The 18398-nt window shown below is 44.9% G+C and overlaps 1 protein-coding gene across 2 annotated transcripts in view; it reads right to left on the bottom strand.

The window, feature by feature from the left end:
• The window catches only part of LOC136573210 (phospholipid-transporting ATPase IK-like), a 170370-nt gene that overhangs the window by 29367 nt on the left and 122605 nt on the right, over nucleotides 1-18398 (bottom strand). For both annotated transcript variants that reach the window (XM_066574490.1, XM_066574489.1), the window contains 3 exons: nucleotides 16064-16175; nucleotides 12640-12715; nucleotides 3614-3719 (listed from right to left, as the gene is read on the bottom strand). In XM_066574490.1, the coding sequence (XP_066430587.1) occupies nucleotides 3614-3719; nucleotides 12640-12715; nucleotides 16064-16175 (294 nt within the window). The remainder of the gene's footprint in view (nucleotides 1-3613; nucleotides 3720-12639; nucleotides 12716-16063; nucleotides 16176-18398) is intronic.

Raw genomic sequence — 18398 nt, 5'->3', positions numbered from 1 at the left:
CTGACATCTTCACAATATAAAGAAGTTCTGAACTTTCATTATTTTTTCATTTTACTCACTAAGTGGCAGCCTGCAATTGTCCGATGCACCTCAGTTGGAGCAGGGACTAAGAGACCGTGAAACGGGCTTACCTAGATGTGCTGCGCGCCTTTCCCTTATATCCCTGATATCCAGTGATCTGGAGAAGCTGCAGAAGCCAAATGGTCAAACAACTATCTTAAAAGGGATTTTCAGCCCCAAATACATCCTTTTGAATAAAAAAGGGGTTTTAGAATTTTGAGGACTGTCATTTCCATGGAGATGATGGAAGAGCAACGCGAAGGTTCCTCTACACTGAGAAGCTCATTGCCGTGTCGGAATTCCGCAAACACATTTTGCCTATTGATGGGGCAAAACCCACATTAGATCTGTGCCAAAAACCACCACAGAAAGCCGCGTATTTTGACGCGGATTTTGGAGGCTGATGTCACATGGAGCGTTCCACGGTGAATTCTGCAGTCTGAACATGCAGTTATGTGCAGTAAGGAGGCGGACAATGCGTGCAACCAAGAAACGGAACAATGCGGTGCGCTCTTGGTGGGCTGGCACGGAGCTGAGAGGGGCGCCTCGAAGGTGGTTACGCAGCAGTGAGGATCTTGACTTGGTTTGTGATCCTGTGGATTTTGTAATGGACTTTTCAGCATTTTCGCCACGTCTGAGCGCGCCCTAAAGGGGTTTTCACGCCGTGTTTCTGCTCTTCGTTTTATGTGGAAGCCAGGAAAGCTCCATACTATATGGTTTCCTGCTCCCCGTACGGCCGGCTCCCGTCAAGCAGTCCGTTTTATCTGAATGCACCTGGCAGGTTTCACATTGCACTTTGTGCTCGCCGGCGGCAGCGATCTGGTGACTGACAAGTAGGATTCTCTACCATTGTGGGAATTGCTCCAAGGTGTAATTAGAGTAGAGTCTGATATAGCAGCACAGCAGGTCTGGAGGCAAACCATGTTGGCGCACAGTTTGTGCAAAGTTATGGAATGACCATGAGGGGCAGACAATGAAAATTCAAGTAAATTAGATGGGTATTTGGGGCAGGTAAACTCCACCACCTGCTGTGATATTGCTTAGAGGTTGAATTGCTGTGTGCAGAGTCCCCAGGAAGTGTATGGAGTCTTGGAAATATTGGGGGTGCTCGGGCCCGATTCATCGTGGGTGAACACAAGGCTTTCATCATGAAGACATTTACACTGGGATAATGCCTTCAGTAGGGAATATTCTTCACATTTATGGTATTTATAATACTATTGTCTAATGCAGTGGTCCCCAACTCCAGTCCTCAGGGACCCCCAACAGGTCATGTTGTCAGGATCTCCTCAGTGTTGCACAGGTGATGTAATTATTGTCAGGGCTTCACACATTGCCACAGGGGTTCTTACCATTAAATATCCTGAAGACATGACCTGTTGGGGGTCCCTGAGAACTGGAGTTGAGAAACACTGGTCTAATGCAATATTAACGTGTCCCCGACTTCCTAATAGTGTGCCCCTCTGTGGCCCCCACTTCCTAATAGTGTGCCCCTCTGTAACGCCCACTTTTTCTAATAGTGTGCCCCTCTGTGGCCCCCACTTTTTCTAATAGTGTGCCCCTTTGTAGCCCCCACTTTTTCTAATAGTGCACTCCACTGTGGCCTCCACTTTCTAATAGTGCACCCTTCTGTGGCCCCCGCTTTAGTTTGCCCTTCTGTGGCCCACACTTCCTAATGGTGTGCCCCTCTGTGGCCCCCACTTCCTAATGGTGTGCCCCTCTGTGGCACCCACTTCCTAATAGTGCACCCCTCTGTGGCCCCCACTTCCTAATAGTGCACCCCTCTGTGGCCCCCACTTTTTCTAATAGTGTGCCCCTCTGTAGCCCCCACTTTTTCTAATAGTGCGCCCCTCTGGGGCCCCCACTTTTTCTAATAGTGTGCCCCTTTGTAGACCCCACTTTTTCTAATAGTGTGCCCCTCTGGGGCTCCCACTTTTTCTAATAGTGCGCCCCTCTGTGGCCCCCACTTTTTCTAATAGTGCGCCCCTCTGTGGCCCCCACTCTTTCTAATAGTGCGCCCCTCTGTGGCCCCCACTCTTTCTAATAGTGCGCCCCTCTGTGGCCCCCACTCTTTCTAATAGTGCGCCCCTCTGTGGCCCCCACTCTTTCTAATAGTGCGCCCCTCTGTGGCCCCCACTCTTTCTAATAGTGCGCCCCTCTGTGGCCCCCACTTCCTAATAGTGCGCCCCTCTGTGGCCCCCACTTCCTAATAGTGTGCCCCTCTGTGGCCCCCACTTTTTCTAATAGTGCGCCCCTCTGTGGCCCCTACTTTTTCTAATAGTGCGCCCCTCTGTGGCCCCCACTCTTTCTAATAGTGTGCCCCTCTGTGGCCCCCACTCTTTCTAATAGTGCGCCCCTCTGTGGCCCCCACTCTTTCTAATAGTGCGCCCCTCTGTGGCCCCCACTCTTTCTAATAGTGCGCCCCTCTGTGGCCCCCACTCTTTCTAATAGTGCACCCCTATGTGGCCCCCACTTCCTAATAGTGCACCCCTCTGTGGCCCCCACTTCCTAATAGTGCACCCCTCTGTGGCCCCCACTTCCTAATAGTGTGCCCCTCTGTGGCCCCCACTTTTTCTAATAATGTGCCCCTCTGTGGCCCCCACTTTTTCTAATAATGTGCCCCTCTGTGGCCCCCACTTTTTCTAATAATGTGCCCCTCTGTGGCCCCCACTTTTTCTAATAATGTGCCCCTCTGTGGCCCCCACTTTTTCTAATAATGTACCCCTCTGTGGTCCCCACTTTTTCTAATAATGTACCCCTCTGTGGCCCCCACTTCCTAATAGTGCACCCCTCTGTGGCCCCCACTTCCTAATATTGCGCCCCTCTGTGGCCCCCACTTCCTAATAGTGTGCCCCTCTGTGGCCCCCACTTTTTAATAGTGTGCCCCTCTGTGGCCCCCACTTTTTTAATAGTGTGCCCCTCTGTGGCCCCCACTTTTTCTAATGTACCCCTCTGTGGCCCCCACTTCCTAATAGTGTGCCCCTCTGTGGCCCCCACTTTTTCTAATAGTGTGCCCCTATGTGGCCCCCACTTCCTAATAGTGCGCCCTTCTGTGGCCCCCACTTTCTAAAAGTGCGTCCCTCTGTGGCCCCCACTTCCTAATAGGGTGCCCCTCTGTGGCCCCCACTTCCTAATAGGGTGCCCCTCTGTGGCCCCCACTTACTAATGGTGTGCGCCTCTGTGGCCGCGACTTAGTAATGGACCCACTTACTGAACCACCAGCCACCAGTAAGAGTCTTGACACTCACACAGTAATATGGCTGAGCCAGACAGTGGCTGGAGCACTGTGCATCATCTGGCCCTGCCCCAGTCTCTTGCACAGTCTCTGACTGCAGGAGGGGTGAGAGTTGGTTGGTGCTCATAGCGCCATCATCAGGCTCAGCAGTGTGACTGTGTATGAAGATTCTTGCTGGTGTTTCTGGAGGGGGTGGGGATAGAGGTTCAACAGGTAGGTCTGGGGGCCCCCTTGCACTGCCCTGAAGGCCTCATTGAATTTGCATTTTCTCCCTTTGTTGGTAGCAAGCTATTGATTTTAGGTAAGTGACAATCTTACCAGAAAGTCTCCTGTAATGACCAATGCTTTCTTGCTGCTTGAGTCTCCTGTTTCTCCCAAATCCCTTTCTTTCAACACACAATCATCAGTGGTTTCCAGGAGGCACCTTAACACAGAGAAGACATATTAAGTAGGATAAAGAAGGAGGAACATGAGGGGGAACTATTGCTAAGGGAGAGCACTAACAGGGGCATTGGAGGTAGCAGCAGGATGGGGAAAGTGTGCAGAGAGGAGTCATAGCTAGGAGTTGTCTTCATGGTGGTCTGGGCCGCAATAAAGGAGAAAAGGGTAGGTCGCTACTCATGGGCCAGTGCTGTGTGCTTGCACTAGGCTAAAGTTCGCTAGCCTGTCCCTGATATGATCAGCTAGTGAAACAATACAGGAGGCACTGGATGCTGGTACCTTAGCACAAGGTGTGTTACAGTATAGCACCACAATAACAGAATGTATGAGGCAGCTATCTAAAGTGTACGGGTAGCAGAATTAACTTTTATTAATTACATTTTAAAATAAAAAACTAAACTTATGTCAATTCATGCACAAAAAATATAATGTGGGAGGAGAGGAAGTCCATATTTATAGAGATGCTATTTACTAGTAGGGGAACCTCCCACTAGTTCATCCAATGAAGAGATTCCCATGCCCCTGATGTACACAATGGCTTCATACCACCAGGAATAAGCGACTTGTTACCAGGTTACCATATACTGTTCATAATGGGCTTAAGCAAGCAGTAAGCCTGTGAGTCGCTAGCAGGTCATGTGACTCGCTGCCGGTTGCGAGCCTGTTCTGCACATGCCCTGGAGTTTTCAGAGACGGCATGGAAAAACGGGGCTGTGATGGAGATTGACAGGTTAGTACTGGATTGGTGGGATACTGCTGGGCTTCTGGAAGTGGGTAATCCTATGAGTTTAAAAGCCTGGCATATGTGGTTGCGCCGGCCATTCTCAATTTGCCACCAGCCTACCATTAAGGCTGCGCATGTATTTTAATTTTTATCTATTATCTTTCTATACATCCGATATGTGTTCTTACTGTAGCTTCTGATGAAATAGCCAAAAAATAGGGCTATAGAATCGTGCTGAGCCGGTCTGGGAAATCGCTGGTGGTGGGCCAGTATAGGAGAATACTGAGGCAGGGGTGAGCCAGTTTAGTAGTACAGCTTATCTACATTGGAGGAAGAGGGGCCGCTATATGGGATAGGGAAGAGCCGTTTCTGAGTACCCTGATATTCCATATGGAGTTCTAGTGCCAGCTCTACTGTGTGGAGGAGGATACAGTCAATATCAGCACTTGAAACAATTCTAAAGCCGAATGAGATGTTAAAAAATGGCGCAGCTACATGGAATGTTACAAGTTAAGTGTTTATGCATAGAGGGGTTTCATCTTGTGCCAGTAGAGATCATCTCTGCAGGGGAGGTAGGAGTGGATTCTAATCTTTTTTTAAAAGAGGTACTTTAGACCCTTCCAGTAAATAGCATCTCTATCAGTGCAGACTCAGTATTTTTTGTTTTGGCGGCTGCAGTCACATTACAGCAACTTTTGGCGTATAAATAAAGGTTATAAATAGTGAGATCAGCAGGTTTTTTAAATTTTAAATGATAATTAATAAAAGTTTTAGGATTCTCACAGTGATGGTGTTTAATTAGGTGATTAATCTAAGTTCATCCTTGGTACATATATGTAAGAGGAGAAAACTAAGTCCGTGGTCTAAGTGAATAAATTACTACCATTTAGACACAATGATTATTGCTCAAAAAAGCGACTTGAGGGATCATCGTTGTGTCATTTCCAGTACTAGATGGCTTTAGATGAGCGATCACATTACGCTCCGAGCGGAGGATGCAGAAGACAAGCAGGGTGTCCCCGCTTGTTTCTGCATCCAGCTGTTTTTAGCACGGAGGGCCCTGCTGTTATATAGCTGAGCGCTCCGAGTGGGGTATGGAGAACAGGCCTGGAGCGCTCTGTTCTTCATACTCAGCCTGTACTCTTGATGAAACAATAGTATCGGCTGTATCCCGCTGTGAACTCCTGATAAGGCTGATCGTCAGCACGCTGGAAGACAACGACGAGCGACGGCTTAACGAAAACTGCGGGATGTCAGTGCAGCTACACAACGATTATCGCTCAATACACGGCTTTTGAGTGATAATCGTTGTATCGATAGACTTCATCCATCTGGGATTATTCTGCATACAGCCAGGAGCTTTATGGAGAGACACGGTGTGATCAGAAGCAAGGCATATTTTAATGTAACAAGGAGCAAAATGTATCATCCTTCCTAATCAGTAAACGACCTGCTGAGTTTTACTGTTAGTTTTAATCAACGTGCAAAATCAAAGTTCAAGAATATTTGTCAAAACAATAGATAATAGAATTCTGCGCTTAGAGATAATTAGTGAAATACGCATTGTTAGTAAAAAAAAGTAATCAAGAAATAGGTATATGAAAAAATTACAAAGACTTGTCTTATAACTCAGAAGTAATTGCCAGGAATTAGAAGAAAAAGTAACAATCATGGTGGGTGGTGGACCCACGTCATCGGTCACATAAATCTGCCGCGTCATCGGTCACATAAATCTGCCACGTCATCGGTCACATAAATCTGCCGCATCATCGGTCACATAAATCTGCCGCATCATCGGTCACATAAATCTGCCGGTCTTTTCCAGGCTTAACACTAGAGATGAGCGAGCATACTCGGAAAAGCGCTACTCGCTCGAGTAATGTGCTTTATCCGAGTATCGCTGTGCTCGTCCCTGAAGATTCGGGTGCCGCTGCGGCTGACAGGTGAGTCGCAGCGGGGAGCAGGGGAGAGCGGGCGGGAGAGGAGAGAAAGATCTTACCTCCGTTCCTCCCCGCTCTCCCCTGCAGCTCCCCGCTCCGTGCCAGCACCCGAATCTTCAGGGACGAGCACAGCGATACTCGGATAAGGCAAATTACTCGAGCGAGTAGTGCTTATCCGAGTACGCTCGCTCATCTCTACTTAACACCATTATATCATTAGAAAAGTTTCTTTGGAAAATAATTGTTATGTTTTCTGAGAAAACACCATTTAAGGGTGACTACTGACTACCCACTAGCGTTTGCAAATTTGCTGCATTTTATTTTCCAGGTGTCTATGGGGCTTCCTAATGTTAAAAACTGGGGACTTCCGGCAACTGTCTCAAGAGCTTTCAGTAGGTGAGGAGGATGATGATGAGACACAGTTGTCTATCAGTGAGGTAGTAGTAAGGGCAGTAAGTCCGAGGGAGGAGCGCCCAGAGGATTCGGAGGAAGAGCAGCAGGACGATGAGGTGACTGACCCCACCTGGTTTGTTAAAGGGGTTGTCCCGCGAAAGCAAGTGGGGTTATACACTTCTGTATGGCCATATTAATGCACTTTGTAATGTACATCGTGCATTAATTATGAGCCATACAGAAGTTATCAGAAGTTATTCACTTACCTGTTCCGTTGCTGGCGTCCCCGTCTCCATGGTGCCGTCTAATTTTCAGCGTCTAATCGCCGGATTAGACGCGCTTGCGCAGTCCGGTCTTCTCCTTTTCTCAATGGGGCTGCTCGTGCCGGAGAGCGGCCCCTCGTAGCTCCGCCCCGTCACGTGCCGATTCCAGCCAATCAGGAGGCTGGAATTGGCAATGGACCGCACAGAAGCCCTGCGGTCCACCGAGGGAGAAGATCTGCACTGTGTATGGGTTGTTTGTTACATTTGCACTGTGTATGGGTTGTGTGTTATATCTCCACTGTGTATGGGATGTGTGTTATACCTGCACTGTGTATGGGATGTGTGTTATATTTGCACTGTGTATGGGGTTGTGTGTTATATTTGCACTGTGTATGGGTTGTGTGTTATATCTGCACTGTGTATGGGTTGTGTGTTATATTTGCACTGTGTATGTGGTTGTGTGTTATATCTCCACTGTGTATGGGGCTGTGTGTTATATCTCCACTGTGTATGGGGTTGTGTGTTATATCTCCACTGTGTATGGGGTTGTGGGTTACATTTGCACTGTGTATGGGTTGTGTGTTATATCTGCACTGTGTATGGGTTGTGTGTTATATCTGCACTGTGCATGGGATGTGTGTTATACCTGCACTGTGTATTGGGTTGTGTGTTATATCTGCACTGTGTATGGGGTTGTGTGTTATATCTGCACTGTGTATGGGGTTGTGTGTTATATCTGCACTGTGTATGGGGTTGTGTGTTATATCTGCACTGTGTATGGGGTTGTGTGTTATATCTGCACTGTGTATGGGGTTGTGTGTTATATCTGCACGGTGTATGGGGTTGTGTGTTATATCTGCACGGTGTATGGGGTTGTGTGTTATATCTGCACTGTGTATGGGGTTGTGTGTTATATCTGCACTGTGTATGGGGTTGTGTGTTATATCTGCACTGTGTATGGGGTTGTGTGTTATATCTCCAGTGTGTATGGGGTTGTGTGTTATATCTCCACTGTGTATGGGGTTGTGTGTTATATCTCCACTGTGTATGGGGTTGTGTGTTATATCTGCACTGTGTATGGGGTTGAGTGTTATATCTGCACTGTGTATGGGGTTGTTTGTTATATCTGCACTGTGTATGGGGTTGTGTGTTATATTTGCACTGTGTATGGGTTGTGTGTTACATTTGCACTGTGTATGGGGTTGTGTGTTATATCTGCACTGTGTATGGGGCTGTGTTATATCTGCACTGTGTATGGGGTTGTGTGTTATATCTGCACTGTGTATGGGGTTGTGTGTTATATCTGCACTGTGTATAGGGTTGTGTGTTATATCTGCACTGTGTATAGGGTTGTGTGTTATATCTGCACTGTGTATAGGGTTGTGTGTTATATCTGCACTGTGTATGGGTTGTGTGTTATATCTGCACTGTGTATGGGATGTGTGTTATATTTGCACTGTGTATGGGGTTGTGTGTTATATCTGCACTGTGTATGGGTTGTGAGTATACAAATACCATGATTTGATTCGATTTTTTGTTTTTTTATATCTCCACTGTGTATGGGTTGTGTGCTATATCTGCACTGTGTATGGGTTGTGAGTTATATCTGCACTGTGTATGGGTTGTGTGTTATATCTGCACTGTGTATGGGTTGTGTGTTATATCTGCACTGTGTATGGGATGTGTGTTATATTTGCACTGTGTATGGGATGTGTGTTATATCTGCACTGTGTATGGGGTTGTGTGTTATATCTGCACTGTGCATGGGGTTGTGTGTTATATCTGCACTGTGTATGGGCTTGTGTGTTATATCTGCACTGTGTATGGGCTTGTGTGTTATATCTGCACTGTGTATGGGTTGTGTGTTATATCTGCACTGTGTATGGGTTGTGTGTTATATCTGCACTGTGTATGGGTTGTGTGTTATATCTGCACTGTGTATGGGTTGTGTGTTATATCTGCACTGTGTATGGGGCTGTGTTATATCTGCACTGTGTATGGGGTTGTGTGTTATATCTGCACTGTGTATGGGGTTGTGTGTTATATCTGCACTGTGTATAGGGTTGTGTGTTATATCTGCACTGTGTATAGGGTTGTGTGTTATATCTGCACTGTGTATAGGGTTGTGTGTTATATCTGCACTGTGTATAGGGTTGTGTGTTATATCTGCACTGTGTATGGGTTGTGTGTTATATCTGCACTGTGTATGGGATGTGTGTTATATTTGCACTGTGTATGGGGTTGTGTGTTATATCTGCACTGTGTATGGGTTGTGAGTATACAAATACCATGATTTGATTCGATTTTTTGTTTTTTTATATCTCCACTGTGTATGGGTTGTGTGCTATATCTGCACTGTGTATGGGTTGTGAGTTATATCTGCACTGTGTATGGGTTGTGTGTTATATCTGCACTGTGTATGGGTTGTGTGTTATATCTGCACTGTGTATGGGATGTGTGTTATATTTGCACTGTGTATGGGATGTGTGTTATATCTGCACTGTGTATGGGGTTGTGTGTTATATCTGCACTGTGCATGGGGTTGTGTGTTATATCTGCACTGTGTATGGGCTTGTGTGTTATATCTGCACTGTGTATGGGCTTGTGTGTTATATCTGCACTGTGTATGGGTTGTGTGTTATATCTGCACTGTGTATGGGTTGTGTGTTATATCTGCACTGTGTATGGGTTGTGTGTTATATCTGCACTGTGTATGGGTTGTGTGTTATATCTGCACTGTGTATGGGTTGCGAGTTATATCTGCACTGTGTATGGGTTTTGTGTTATATCTGTACTGTGTATGGGGTTGTGTGTTATATCTGTACTGTGTATGGGTTGTGAGTTATATCTGCACTGTGTATGGGTTTTGTGTTATATCTGCACTGTGTATGGGTTGTGTGTTATATCTGCACTGTGTATGGGATGTGTGTTATATCTGCACTGTTTATGGGTTGTGTGTTATATCTGCACTGTGTGTTATATCTGCACTGTGTATGGGTTGTGTGTTATATCTGCACTGTGTATGGGATGTGTGTTATATCTGCACTGTGTATGGGTTGTGTGTTATATCTGCACTGTTTATGGGGTTGTGTGTTATATCTGCACTGTGTATGGTTTGTGTGTTATATCTGCACTGTGTATGGGGTTGTGTGTTATATCTGCACGGTGTATGGGTTTTGTGTTATATCTGCACTGTGTATGGGATGTGTGTTATATCTGCACTGTGTATGGGATGTGTGTTATATCTGTACTGTGTATGGGTTGTGTGTTATATCTGCACTGTGTATGGGTTGTGTGTTATATCTGCACTGTGTATGGGTTGTGTGTTATATCTGCACTGTGTATGGTTTGTGTGTTATATTTGCACTGTGTGTGGGTTGTGTGTTATATCTGCACTGTGTATGGGTTGTGTGTTATATCTGCACTGTGTATGGGTTGTGTGTTATATCTGCACTGTGTATGGGTTGTGTGCTATATTTGCACTGTGTATGGGTTGTGTGTTATATTTGCACTGTCTATGGGTTGTGTGTTATAGTAGCACTGTGTATGGGGTTGTGTGTTATATCTGCACTGTGTATGGGGTTGTGTGTTATATCTGCACTGTGTATGGGGTTGTGTGTTATATCTGCACTGTGTATGGGATGTGTGTTATATCTGCACTGTTTATGGGTTGTGTGTTATATTTGCACTGTGTATGGGTTGTGAGTTATATCTGCACTGTGTATGGGTTGTGTGTTATATTTGCACTGTGTATGGGTTGTGAGTTATATCTGCACTGTGTTTGGGTTGTGTGTTATATCTGCACTGTGTATGGGGTTGTGTGTTATATCTGCACTGTGTATGGGTTGTGTGTTATATCTGCACTGTGTATGGGTTGTGTGTTATATCTGCACTGTTTATGGGTTTTGTGTTATATCTGCACTGTTTACGGGTTTTGTGTTATATCTGCACTGTCTATGGGTTGTGTGTTATATTAGCACTGTGTATGGGGTTGTGTGTTATATCTGCACTGTGTATGGGGTTGTGTGTTATATCTGCACTGTGTATGGGTTGTGTGTTATATTTGCACTGTGTATGGGTTGTGTGTTATATTTGCACTGTGTATGGGTTGTGTGTTATATCTGCACTGTGTATGGGGTTGTGTGTTATATCTGCACTGTGTATGGGTTGTGTGTTATATTTGCACTGTGTATGGGTTGTGTGTTATATCTGCACTGTGTATGGGTTGTGTGTTATATTTGCACTGTGTATGGGTTGTGTGTTATATTTGCACTGTGTATGGGGTTGTGTGTTATATTTGCACTGTGTATGGGTTGTGTGTTATATCTGCACTGTGTATGGGTTGTGTGTTATATCTGCACTGTGTATGGGTTGTGTGTTATATTTGCACTGTGTATGGGTTGTGTGTTATATCTGCACTGTGTATGGGTTGTGTGTTATATTAGCACTGTGTATGGGGTTGTGTGTTATATCTGCACTGTGTATGGGGTTGTGTGTTATATCTGCACTGTCTATGGGTTGTGTGTTATATTAGCACTGTGTATGGGGTTGTGTGTTATATCTGCACTGTGTATGGGGTTGTGTGTTATATCTGCACTGTGTATGGGGTTATGTGTTACATTTGCACTGTGTATGGGTTGTGTGTTATATTTGCACTGTGTATGGGTTGTGTGTTATATTTGCACTGTGTATGGGCTTGTGTGTTATATCTGCACTGTGTATGGGCTTGTGTGTTATATCTGCACTGTGTATGGGGTTGTGTGTTATATCTGCACTGTGTATGGGTTGTGTGTTATATCTGCACTGTGTATGGGTTGTGTGTTATATCTGCACTGTGTATGGGTTGTGTGTTATATTTGCACTGTGTATGGGTTGTGTGTTATATTTGCACTGTGTATGGGTTGTGTGTTATATTTGCACTGTGTATGGGTTGTGTGTTATATTTGCACTGTGTATGGGGTTGTGTGTTATATCTGCACTGTGTATGGGTTGTGTGTTATATCTGCACTGTGTATGGGGTTATGTGTTACATTTGCACTGTGTATGGGTTGTGTGTTATAGTAGCACTGTGTATGGGGTTGTGTGTTATATCTGCACTGTGTATGGGTTGTGTGTTATATCTGCACTGTGTATGGGGTTGTGTGTTATATCTGCACTGTGTATGGGGTTATGTGTTACATTTGCACTGTGTATGGGTTGTGTGTTATATTTGCACTGTGTATGGGTTGTGTGTTATATTTGCACTGTGTATGGGCTTGTGTGTTATATCTGCACTGTGTATGGGCTTGTGTGTTATATCTGCACTGTGTATGGGTTGTGTGTTATATCTGCACTGTGTATGGGTTGTGTGTTATATTTGTAGTTACATTGCCTTTGTTAACTTCTTTTGAACTGAATTTCTTGCAGTTTATGAAGATCCCAGTTTTCTTACCACCTGTGTACTTTGCCTCCATTTGCGGCGCTGTATCTGAGCCCTTGTCGCACCCTACCTGTGATTTCACATCGTATGCATGATGACCAGGTATCCACACACTTTGGCCATATAATGTACCATTAAATAGGTCAGTTTGTAAAACTACTCACCTTAACTCATTCTCTTCTACAATCTGCATGTCGCTAGAAAGAAGATTACAGGAATATCCTATGTTCACGGCGGTCTCTGGAAAAGGAAACAAAGGTTCTAACACATATTTCCAAGTGTATCGGGATCCATTCCTACGAAGCATCTCAGTACTGGTTACAATCCTTGAATCACAAGGAACCCATTGATTGCAGTCTGACTGCCCGCAGTGTATTAAGCTGCCCAGACTGATGAGGTAAAGTTGGCACAAACAGCCTGTTGTGACCATTTGAACCGACCTTCGTTTCCGAATTACATGCGAATGATATCTGCCAGCAGAATAGTGTCTGATAGAAATGTCACCTGGCAGATTGGATTTTTTTAACCCATTTTTGGCTGGAACTACAAGTGTATGCTGATTGGCCGAATATGGCTAATTATTTGCCACCTTGCACAAGCCCACTGTGTGATTTTTACTTATTTGTTAATTTAACCCATCTGCCTGCCCTGTCAGTTTAGTCTGGCATGCTGATGGTCTGATCATTCATATGAAATAGATGGATGATTGATCGGCCCCCAGTGGCATAGTTATAGGAGTTGCAGGGGTCGTAGTTACGACTGGGCAGCTAAGTCTGGGGGCCCAAAGGCCTCCTTTCCGCAGTCACAGATTTCCCTGAAGTTCCAGCCAGGAGGATAGCATATCGCTCCATTACAAACGCCGTCGGGCTGCAGAATGTCACAGTGTCTCTTGGAGCATAGCATAGACAGACTGCTCCCTTCCTCTCCTGTGCTCGATACAGTGTATGTACTCTTAGGAGGGAGCAAGAAGCCGGTCTATGCTGTGCTCAAAGCAGCACTGTAACATACTGGGACCCCCCGGACGAAGCTACGGGTGACACATGCGCTTCGGGGGGCAGAGATTTCCATATCCTCGGTTATGTGGTAACACTTTACTATATACATGACATTGGTTGGACCTATTATATAATCAGCAGGATTTTCTTTGCGATCCTCCTCTATGGATTTCCCTTGTATTGGTGCAGCATTTCCTTTATGTTCTGTTTTTTAAATGCTTTTATTATATTTAAAAGATTGTTTATTGAGAATTACAAGGATTCATGTCTGCAGTCCTGTCTGGGACATTTATTTTTGAGTTTGTTGATGTATGGGACTGACATTTTTTGATGGGACTATAGTTGTCTTCATATGATGATGACTATCCGTTCAGTCTCATTGGACCTTCAGTCACTCCATGGATCAATGTTCTCCACGCATTTCTGTCTTTCATGACTTCTTTCAGTTCGGCTGACATGTTGGTGGTCGCCTTGGTTGTATCTCGCCATCTTGTTCTTTGTGGTCCTGATCTTCTCTTCCCACTGACCTTGCCGAGCATCAGTCCTGTTTCCAGTGAGTTCGCACGCATCACGTGTCCATAAAGAGAGCTGCTGTTTGATGATTTTGCCCTCTAGTGATATTCTCGGTTTGGCGCGATCTAACACTACCTTGTTCGTTGTCATGGCGGTCCGGTATCCCTAACATTCTCCTCCAGCATAGATCAAACGCATCAATTCTTCTTCTGTCTGTTTTTCTGAGTGTCCAACTTTCGCAGCCGAACGTCGTTATGGGAAAGACGATTGCATCGACCAGTCTGGTTGTTGTTGCAATGCTAATATCCTTGCTCTTCCAGATCTTTTCCATTCCTTGTATTTCATTCCTACCAAGTCTAATCCGTCTCTTGATCTCGGGTCCAGATTACCCGTTGCAGTTGATTTTGGATCCAAGGAAGATGAAATCTTGGACCGTCTAGACTTCTTTGTTGACGTTTATGTTCGCTGTACTGTTGCCTACCGCGGTCATGACTTTCGTCTTCTTGCTGTTGTGGTACAGTCCCATTCGTTCGCTTTCCTTTTGCGCTCGTTGGATAAGGTATTCCAGGTCCCTCTCACTTTCCACCAGCAGGGTGGTGTCATCTGCATATCGGAGGTTGTTGACATTTCTGCTACAGATTTTGACTCCAATTTCTGATTCGTCCAGATTGCGTCGCCTCCTGATCGTTTCTGCGTACAGAAGGACTGGTGATAGAATGCAGCCTCGCTGTATGCCTTTCTCAATTCCGAACCAATCCGTGTTTCCATATGCTGTCCTCACTGTTGCTTCTTGGTTGTTGTAAAGCGACCTTATAAGCTGTTCAATATGTTTTGGGATTTGCTTGAGACACTTCTAAAGTTTGTCATATTCGACACAATCACATGCCTTGCTGTAGGCTATATAACACATGGACATGTTCTTTTGATACTGCCGGGTCTTTTCCATGATCCATTTGGTCTCTGGTGCCACATTCTTTGCAGAAACCAGCTTGAACGTCCGATGCAGCGAGCAGAAGTTGGCAGGAGTGTAGCTCAAGTGGTTGTGCCAATTCTGCCATTGTCATGGTGGTTGATACTCTGGCTAGCGATGACGGCTTGTGCAGTTGGTGGATTTCAATAGAGTTCTTAGCCATAACCATTAGCAGTTTATGTACCATTTTATTGTGATGCTAGTGGCTTTGAATGTGATGTAGTGATGAAATAAACAGTCCCAAGCGCTTCAGTGAAACCGAAGGAACACAGTTTACTTATAGCTTGGAAAACAGGTAACAGTCCAACACAGACAACAATATACGATTACTTCCGAATTCTCTATGGAAGACAGAAACAAAATGGCCAGGCTACATTATCTGGCAGCTAGTCTTAGGAGGTTACTCATTGCGGAGTCAATGCAGGTTCTCCTGTAGACACTTGACTTCTGACTCTACAGGGTTAATTCGGACTCACGATTGTGGTGGCTGATTTCCTTCCCGCTTACAAGTAGACCTTCCCTGGCATCAATCCCTCAGGGTGAGGTTGAAGAAGACTGAAGAAGATTCCCCTCTGTCCTGTTGTTCTCCTCTTCTGCTGATTTTTGCCTCGTCCCCAAGACTAGGCCAGGCACTTTCCAGGCCTGGGCTCCTCACTTCATGTTCCTAAGACCTTCCTCTCCCCAGACAAGCCCCTCACCCCAGCCTGAGCTGTCTTTTATACCAAACCCACTAACCAATCCTGAGCTAAGGAGAAATCTCTCTACCCAATCACAGCGCAGGCTAGGGGGTAATTAATAGATGACATAGAGGGTTGGGGTGAATTGACACAGCCATTAACTGTTTAGTGACCGGTTAGGGCCAATACACATAACACAACAGGAATACACAGACAAATATTAAGACAGACATACACATATATTCCACAAGAGGTAGTTATTAAAATACAGTGGGACGCCAACTCTGGGGCACTACACCGGCGGTTCCCATCCAACAATTGTCACAATGCGTTTTTGTATGATCTTTAGCGCATTGTGACAATTGTCTTCATATATATAAATAGTGTAAACATAAAACAAGAGTTGCTAGTACAGTATAAAGCGCTTGTCTACCTTGCTTATCTCCCGTCAGCATCCAAACTTTTATGTTTCCATCTCTCAAAAGCTGAATTGTCTCTGGAACGCCGCGCTGCAGTTTGTCTTCAATGGCCGTGGCTCCAATTAGCTTATAAAGAATGCATCATCAGATAACGACACTATTATAATCAGGTTTTATCATACACATCTACTTTAGACAGTTTAAGGCCTCTTCAGACGGGCGTTGTGATTGTCGTCCACCTGCATCACAGATGAAAATCACACGAACGAGAGAAAATCGCGACCAAGTCACGGCTAAATCTCACGTTTGCTCGCCCATTCAGACAGCCGAATGCGGTGTATATACACATTGCAGCCCGGAATTCCGTTGGCCAGGGAGAGAGAGTTTAGCACTGCAATCAGAATAATCCTACGGATCACCAACCCTTCTGACGTAATCCGTGATATAACATGTAATATTGTATCCTGCAAGAAAGGCCCCTCTTATACTCTTATCGCATCGCCATCACCATGTGCTCAGTGCTCTTACAGTAAAGAACCCCTTCTAGATCAGTGTAGAAACCTTCTCTAGATATAGAGGGCTCCCCCTTGTTACAGTCACAGTCCTGGGTATAAATAGATAATAGAGAAGATCTCTCTACTGTCCCCTGATATATCTATACATAGTTATTAGAGCGCCCCCTTGTTACAGTACTGGGTATAATAGATGATGGGAGAGATCCCTGTACTGACCCCTGATATATCTATACATAGTTACTAGAGCGCCCCCTTGTTACAGTCCTGGGTATAAATAGATAATAGAGGAGATCTCTCTACTGATTCCTGATATATCTATACATAGTTATTAGAGCGCCCCCTTGTTACAGTCCTGGGTATAATAGATGATGGGAGAGATCTCTGTACTGACCCCGGATATATCTATACATAGTTATTAGAGTGCTCCCTTGTTACAGTCCTGGGTATAATAGATGATGGGAGAGATCTCTGTACTGACCCCTGATATATCTATACATAGTTATTAGAGCGCCCCCTTGTTACAGTCCTGGGTATAATAGATGACAGGAGAGATCTCTGTACTGACCCCTGATATATCTATACATAGTTATTAGAGGGCCCCCTTGTTACAGTCCTAGGTATAATAGATGATGGGAGAGATCTCTGTACTGACCCCTGATATATCTATACATAGTTATTATAGCGCTCCCTTGTTACAGTCCTGGGTATAATAGATGACAGGAGAGATCTCTGTACTGACCCCTAATATATCTATATATAGTTATTAGAGCGCCCCCTTGTTACAGTCCTGGGTATAATAGATGACAGGAGAGATCTCTGTACTGACCCCTGATATATCTATACATAGTTATTAGGGCGCCCCCTTGTTACAGTCCTGGGTATAATAGATGACAGGAGAGATCTCTGTACTGACCCCTGATATATCTATACATAGTTATTAGAGCGCCCCCTTGTTACAGTCCTAGGTATAATAGATGATGGGAGAGATCTCTGTATTGACCCCTGATATATCTATACATAGTTATTATAGCGCTCCCTTGTTACAGTCCTGGGTATAATAGATGACAGGAGAGATCTCTGTACTGACCCCTAATATATCTATATATAGTTATTAGAGCGCCCCCTTGTTACAGTCCTGGGTATAATAGATGACAGGAGAGATCTCTGTACTGACCCCTGATATATCTATACATAGTTATTAGGGCGCCCCCTTGTTACAGTCCTGGGTATAATAGATGACAGGAGAGATCTCTGTACTGACCCCTAATATATCTATATATAGTTATTAGAGCGCCCCCTTGTTACAGTCCTGGGTATAATAGATGACAGGAGAGATCTCTGTACTGACCCCTGATATATCTATACATAGTTATTAGGGCGCCCCCTTGTTACAGTCCTGGGTATAATAGATGACAGGAGAGATCTCTGTACTGACCCCTAATATATCTATATATAGTTATTAGAGCGCCCCCTTGTTACAGTCCTGGGTATAATAGATGACAGGAGAGATCTCTGTACTGACCCCTGATATATCTATACATAGTTATTAGAGCGCTCCCTTGTTACAGTCCTGGGTATAATAGATGACAGGAGAGATCTCTGTACTGACCCCTGATATATCTATACATAGTTATTAGAGCGCTCCCTTGTTACAGTCCTGGGTATAATAGATGACAGGAGAGATCTCTGTACTGACCCCTGATATATGTATACATACTTATTAGAGCGCCCCCTTGTTACAGTCCTGGTATAATAGAGGATGGGAGAGATCTCTGTACTGACCCCTGATATATGTATACATACTTATTAGAGCGCTCCCTTGTTACAGTCCTGG

This window comes from Eleutherodactylus coqui, chromosome 7 (genome assembly GCF_035609145.1).
Source record: "Eleutherodactylus coqui strain aEleCoq1 chromosome 7, aEleCoq1.hap1, whole genome shotgun sequence".
Lineage (NCBI taxonomy): Eukaryota > Metazoa > Chordata > Amphibia > Anura > Eleutherodactylidae > Eleutherodactylus > Eleutherodactylus coqui.
This window is presented reverse-complemented; position numbering and strand designations above follow the sequence as displayed.